Source organism: Triticum aestivum, chromosome 6D (assembly GCF_018294505.1).
Source record: "Triticum aestivum cultivar Chinese Spring chromosome 6D, IWGSC CS RefSeq v2.1, whole genome shotgun sequence".
NCBI classification, from domain to species: domain Eukaryota; kingdom Viridiplantae; phylum Streptophyta; class Magnoliopsida; order Poales; family Poaceae; genus Triticum; species Triticum aestivum.
This window is the reverse complement of record NC_057811.1, coordinates 241632040-241638361: the sequence shown is the minus strand read 5'-3', so window position 1 is coordinate 241638361 and position 6322 is coordinate 241632040. Positions and strand designations below refer to the sequence as shown.

Genomic DNA, 6322 nt, shown 5'->3' with positions numbered 1-6322 from the left:
CCCGTCGCACCAGAGAAAAAGGGCCGAAAAAAAACTATGAAAAAAAAAACCAGCGATCGCTCGCACATACGAGCGAGGCTCCTGCCTTCGAGCGAGAACCAGTCGCATGCACGACTCGTTCGGCACCGCAGCCGCTCCATCCCTTCGCCCACGCCGCTTCATCCCTTCGCCGCCGCCCTCCACTTCAGGAGACGCAGCCGATCCCGTTGAGGATCCGCCGCCCTCGCACGTCAGAGCCGCCGCCCTCGCACGTCAGAGCCGGCGACGGTCCCCTTCAGGAGGACGCCGATCCCCCAGATCCGGCGCTGCTCCCGTTGAGGGCCTGTCGCCGATCGCATCCAGGTTCCCCCGACGAGATCATTGCGGATATAGGTAAACAATGAAGTTTATACACAGTTTATACACAACGCATGCTCATACAGCCAACGCATGTTCCTATCTTGTAGAAGAAGTCATTTTAAGCACGCGAGTGTAAGCTCGGTACCCATTGCACAAACTCACATGACAAATGTCTAACCATGCCTTCGGAACAAGTCAGGAAACAAAAAAATTAGTAATAAGCAGAGCCCTGTAAATCAGAGAGGAAACATCTGAACTACTGATATTTAGTGTTCAGTGGCAATGAAAATGACACCTTCATGTGATCTTGGGCTTGCCTCCCTGTGGTCACAGCAAAAAAAAGATCAAACTTATTATGTATCCACTCATGGTCCGTAAAGGCACCACAACTGATCAAATTTTAAGTTAACAGGCAGGTTCACAGGTCACTGGGATTTCTTTATTTTTTGTGAATTGGCATGTCAAGCAGGAGTGAAATGACAAACATATTAAGTGACGCATCACGGATGTAGGTTAAGAAAATAGGAAATGTTACTAACCAAGTGTAGGATTATCCCGCAATGGAACATATGTTGAAGCACGAGTTCCGGAGTTAAAAGCAGATGTTTCATCAAGCGGCACTACAAATCAGGCATGATGAAAGTCCAAATGCATACTTATGTAAGAAAAAATGTAGAGTTAGCAAACATGTAACATTTACTAACCATCATTCGAGTTTGCCTGCACTGGAGGAAATGTTGCAGTATAATTCCTTGTGTTACAAGCAGATAACTGATTATGCATTGCAGCATCTCTGACCTCTGCACAAATTTTATGATGCCATGATGGTTAGAAGAAATACAACGTTTTTTTATTTTTGAGGTACATAGGATAGAGGATAGAAGTAAAGCAACAAACTTAGAAATACCATTATTACAAGGCTCGTTGGTCAACATCCTTCCAGAATATGAACTTGAATTATTATGACCTGTAAAAGAATGACACAGATCATCCACCATAGATATACATACATTTACCTTGATCAATTTGTAACTGACCACGAAAGTAAATATCACATAAAAGGGTAAGGAGCAGTATACAGAAACCTTGTCAACAAGTATATGAATATTTAACATAGGTGCATATTGACTGCATAGCAACTTGGTAACTAAGTTTCTCTTAACTAAGTTTGCTAAGTTTTGAACTAAGTTTCTGTTAGCAAATGTTCTTACTGTTTCAGAAAACCTTGGAGTAGTTGATAGGAGTTCATCTTGTTAATTTCAAACATTCCAGACTACACTGCCAAAGCTGGAACTTGAATCGCTAATACACTGGCAATCCTTTCAGTAATAAGATATTAATGAATAAGCAGCAAACAAATATTTCCTCATTGTATGAAGACAGCAGACTCATGACTTACCATTGTACAAAGCAAGAGATTTCCCAGCATTGGTTAAGTTAACAGGCAAAGCTCACAAGTCATAAGGATTTTTCTTTCTTTGTGATTTGTCATGTCAAGCAGGAGAGACATGACAAACTATCAAGAATGCAGGTAAGATAGGGATAAGAAAATAGGAAACACTACTAACCAAGTGTAATAACCCCGTGATTGGTTTCTACTCTTTAAAACAGTTCTCAATTGATACCAAATAAAAGGTAGGAAGGGCACTTCCAGAGTGGATAAGATAGTTCTACATACCAGAACTGACGAATTGATCCTGTTGAAAATGAAGAAGCATTGAGCAAAAGAGCTGCTATTAATTGATCCTGTTGAAATTGAAGAAGCATTGAGACCAAATAGGAGAAGAGTGCTGATCCATTAACTTGCCTGCAGGTCACTCTACACATGAGCTCAGTTCCAGTAGTAATATCCTAAATGGTGTATCAATTGCAATATGAAGTGAGTTGTAATATTATTACTAAATAGCTGCAGTTTGACCATGAGTTTTCTGCAAAGCCATGGTAATCATAAATATTGTCGTTACAGCATGTCTACATTGTTTAATTGTTCAAGAATCAGGATGAACTTGATTTCCACAACATTTTTTAATCATGAATCATTGTCTTGTCTTCATTGTTGAGTACATTTGCAGTTTAGCCCTAATGGCTTAGGTGACTGGTAGTTTTATATTACGCACAAAATGGAGAAGAATTTGGAAGTTTTACACTCTACAAAATAACAATACTAATAGGCTGGTTGGGGCTGAAGGATCAGCTGCAGTGCAACTTACTTGATATATACATTGTAGAACTTAAGCGAAATCAAGTTCTTTTCCAGATTTAAGAAATCCTTTGAATTTTCCAGGGGTTCATTCCATGATGTGGCTGCTCATAACTGATTCCTGGCCATCTTGTGTTGTTTTATAGACTTGGTCATGAGTGTACAATTCTTTTCTAGACTTGTTCATTGTATTCAGGATTCACTATTCTTAGTACATTTTCCCACTATTCTTTACCAGACTTGCTCTTGTGTCGCCACGGGAGCCGGAATTTTTCAACACAAATAGAGGGCATGAAAAACATGTGTCGTGAGTGTAGAATATTGTTTTACAGACTTGGTCATGAGTCTACAATTCTTTTCCAGACATGTTCATTGTATTCAGGATTCACTATTCTTTGTTCATTTTTGCTACTATTCTTTACCAGACTTGCTCATGTGTTGCCACGGGAGCCGAAATTTTTCAACCCAAATAGAGGGCATGAAAAACATGTGTCGTTAGTGTAGAATATTGTTTTGCAGACTTGGTCATGAGTCTACAATTCTTTTCCAGTCATGTTCATTGTATTCAGGATTCACTATTCTTTGTTCATTTTTGCTACTATTCTTTACCAGACTTGCTCATGTGTTGCCACGGGAGCCGAAATTTTTCAACCCAAATAGAGGGCATGAAAAACATGTGTCCTGAGTATAGAATATATGATCGGCTTCATATAGGTTTACATATCTTGTACATAGATATATAGTACTTGATTTCTCAATAAAACAGTAGTGAAATTAAGGGGAAAGCAAATATATCCAACTACATCTAACATGAGATATAATCTCTATGCCCTACAACATAACATCAATTATCAGGCTTGACAATCGCAATTATACATACTCAACTGTAGGTCGGCAGCCGGAGGAGGTGCACGAAGTAGTAGACGCCCCGGTTGAGGAGCCCACCGTTGGCGGTGCCGAGGCAGGTGCCGTAGCCCTTGTATGTTGCTGGCGAGTTGGCGCCCTGCTCCGCACCTCGGCCGCCTGCCTGCAGAAGCCACGAAAGAATCAACACGTTCACTTTGATAGAGGAAATTTAGTTAGTTATGAAAATGGTGGCAACACAGAAGTGTTACACGGCAGGGGATCCATCTTTACACCAAGTCAAGACAGAGTATTCATAGTTTTATTAGGCTCTCCATGATAGCTAGCACCACAATCCTATGCAAACAGGAAAAAGGTGTCGCGACTTGTTGTTATTTTTTACAAATTTGAAGCTACATTAAAGTACATTTAGAAGAGGCATACTTAGATCATACTACAATTTCATCTACTACTGCACTATTAGTATAAAACTTGCCAAAAATATTGTGTCCCAAAATACAGAATGCAATGCAATCTGCCCTATCCGTGCCATCATGCATAAGTAGTATTCTCAAATTCTCGAGCATTTGTACATAGCATCTACCATGCAATAACTAATCCTTAAACAGAAAACTGGGCGAAGCGAGCACGACACATTTTCACCCGGGGTACATCCAACAGAAGCACAAAACTTAATTAAATACCAACGAAGCATCTGAAGACTGAAGAGTACCTCCTCCACGCCAGCCTTAGCCTCCATCTCGCCGCTCACGCACAGCCACTCGGTCCGCCCGATCTTGAATATCTGCAAGAACAGAAACAATACTCCTCCAAGCCCACAACAATGGCACACATCTCTCAAAACCACACGAATTCGAGCCCGACCGCACCCGGACCACTCCTCCCCAAATCACAGATATCACGGCGCGTACCTGCGTGTCGAACGCCTGCTCTGCACCGAGCCTGACGAGGCTGAGATGCCTCCGGGACCGAACCGCCGCCACCGCGTACAAATGGATGGAGCATCACGTCGCGTACGAGAAAGGAGCGGATGAGGGTGGGGCTATCTACAACGAACATCGGGGCAGGCTCAAACTGGAAGGGGGTGAGCTCAAAGGCCAGAGCTAGCGGTGGAGATGCGGGCACCGCCGTTGCGGGTGAGAGGGGGAGGCCGGCGACACGGTGGGGAGAGGAGGAGGAGAGAGTGAGCGGCTGTGAGGGGGTGGGGAGAGGTGAGGTTTGAAGATGTGGATGTCAGCCCAAAAGCTAGAGCTAGCAGCGGAGATGCGGGCGCCGCCGTCGCTTCGGAGAAGAGGAGGCCGGCGACGCGGTGGGGAGAAAGTGAGCGGCTGTAAAGGGGGGAGAGAGTGAGTGGATGTGAGGGGGGAGAGAGTGGGAGGGGACAAGGGTGGGTGGGTGAAAAAGAATATTTTTTGCAAATAAAAAAATATTTATGTGTTAGTCTCACTTTTGTTTTTACTATATATTATACATAGATGTTTATATAATGCAGTATGAAATATCATTTATATTTTATATGTTCCACTTTGTTCATCAGAGATAAAAAGTGATGGATTTAGATGGTGTTTAAAAATATCAACTGATACACGCACTGATCCTTCTTTGTATGAATGTTATAAATGATAATACAAAATGTGCATTTTCTTCAAAATACAGGAGACATAGATATGGATTTTGGAGACGTTCAAAAAGATTCCATCAACAAGGGTTCTGAAGTGACGTCGCTGGAAGGGGCCGAAAATTCACCGAGTTTTTTTTACAGCGGTGATATATCTCATAAAAAACATAAAATGATGCCAATTTAAATGTTATCGCACAAGTTATTGCTTTCAATGTTATTACCAATCTTCCTCTGTCATATTGACTTTTGTATTCAACTACTTTGGCTCATTTTTTTTATATTCATTTGGCTCATTTTTTTATATTGATTTGGCTCATTTTTTTATCATGCCGACAAACTATGTTTGTACCCCTAGAGATATTACAGTCATCGAATCAATCATGTTCGCCACCATGAAAACCAAGTTCATGGACATTGGAGATGCCTTGTTATCAATTGACGATTTGGAATGCTTTAAGATGATATGTTCTTGCGCAATGGTGTAAGGCCAATTGCATAAACTTCGTACTTAGTAATATAAACCATATATTTTGAAATGGTCGGGGGGGGGGGGGGGAGACTCCCCACTTGAATATATTTCAAAGTGGCCTTAATGCCATAAGAATGATCCAGTTTATGAAGAAAACCGGGTAAAAAATAGTACAAGAAGACCAAGGACAACCCACGTAAGGCAAAAATAGATGAGGGGAGTCGTCGAAGGATCACAATACCAAGACTTGGCAAGCGGCCTAACGCACCGCACCGGCGTGCGTATCGAACACCACGGCGCAACAGAGGAGCACCCACAATCAACGAGTGACAAGCACGAACCTTGACTGGAAGCTACACCATGAAAATTCGGGAACGATTAGCAGGTTGGGGAGGCATCTTGCAGCATCAATGAGCAAAGATGAACCAAGACAACCCCAAGACCACGAAGCTCGTAGCACCACAACGACAGCCATGGGAGGTCCCACCACCAACCCCCATCACCAAACTCATCAGGAAAACCAGCAAGGAGGAGGACTTCAACTTCCATCTTCATCTGACCAAGCAAGGATAGCCTTGAACGTTGGTTATCTGGTCGCCACCCAACAACACCCCGGAGAGGTAGGGTGTCATACTGGAACGATGTGATCCAAAGAGGATAACGCCCCCGCTAACCCGGCTTCAGATGAAAAAATCAGACCACTCCAGGGCACGATCGAGCCAAAATCACGTTGACAGAGCACCACCATCCCACTCCACCACCTCACACCCACCGTCGACCCCAATCCGGCTGCACCACCACCACCAACATCCCCATAGCGAGAAGCTAC

General features: G+C 42.9%; 1 protein-coding gene across 6 annotated transcripts; it reads right to left on the bottom strand.

The window, feature by feature from the left end:
• Positions 1-369: 369 nt before the first annotated feature.
• On the bottom strand, positions 370-4772 carry LOC123144537 (uncharacterized). Of its 6 annotated transcripts, XM_044563739.1 has the most exons (8): positions 4315-4772; positions 4116-4187; positions 3425-3566; positions 2018-2085; positions 1247-1306; positions 1044-1139; positions 879-959; positions 370-660 (listed from the first exon to the last, which is right to left on the bottom strand). In XM_044563739.1, the coding sequence occupies exons 4-8, from the start codon at positions 2055-2057 to the stop codon at positions 596-598; spliced, it is 342 nt and encodes a 113-aa protein (XP_044419674.1). In that variant the 5' UTR covers positions 2058-2085; positions 3425-3566; positions 4116-4187; positions 4315-4772; the 3' UTR covers positions 370-595. The 6 variants fall into 6 exon arrangements, 5 of the variants coding, with proteins under 5 accessions (XP_044419674.1, XP_044419670.1, XP_044419672.1 ...); XM_044563735.1 differs by having other exon boundaries at positions 2018-2146; positions 3420-3566; positions 4116-4772; XM_044563737.1 differs by having other exon boundaries at positions 3420-3566; positions 4116-4772.
• Between the last annotated feature and the right edge of the window lie 1550 nt (positions 4773-6322).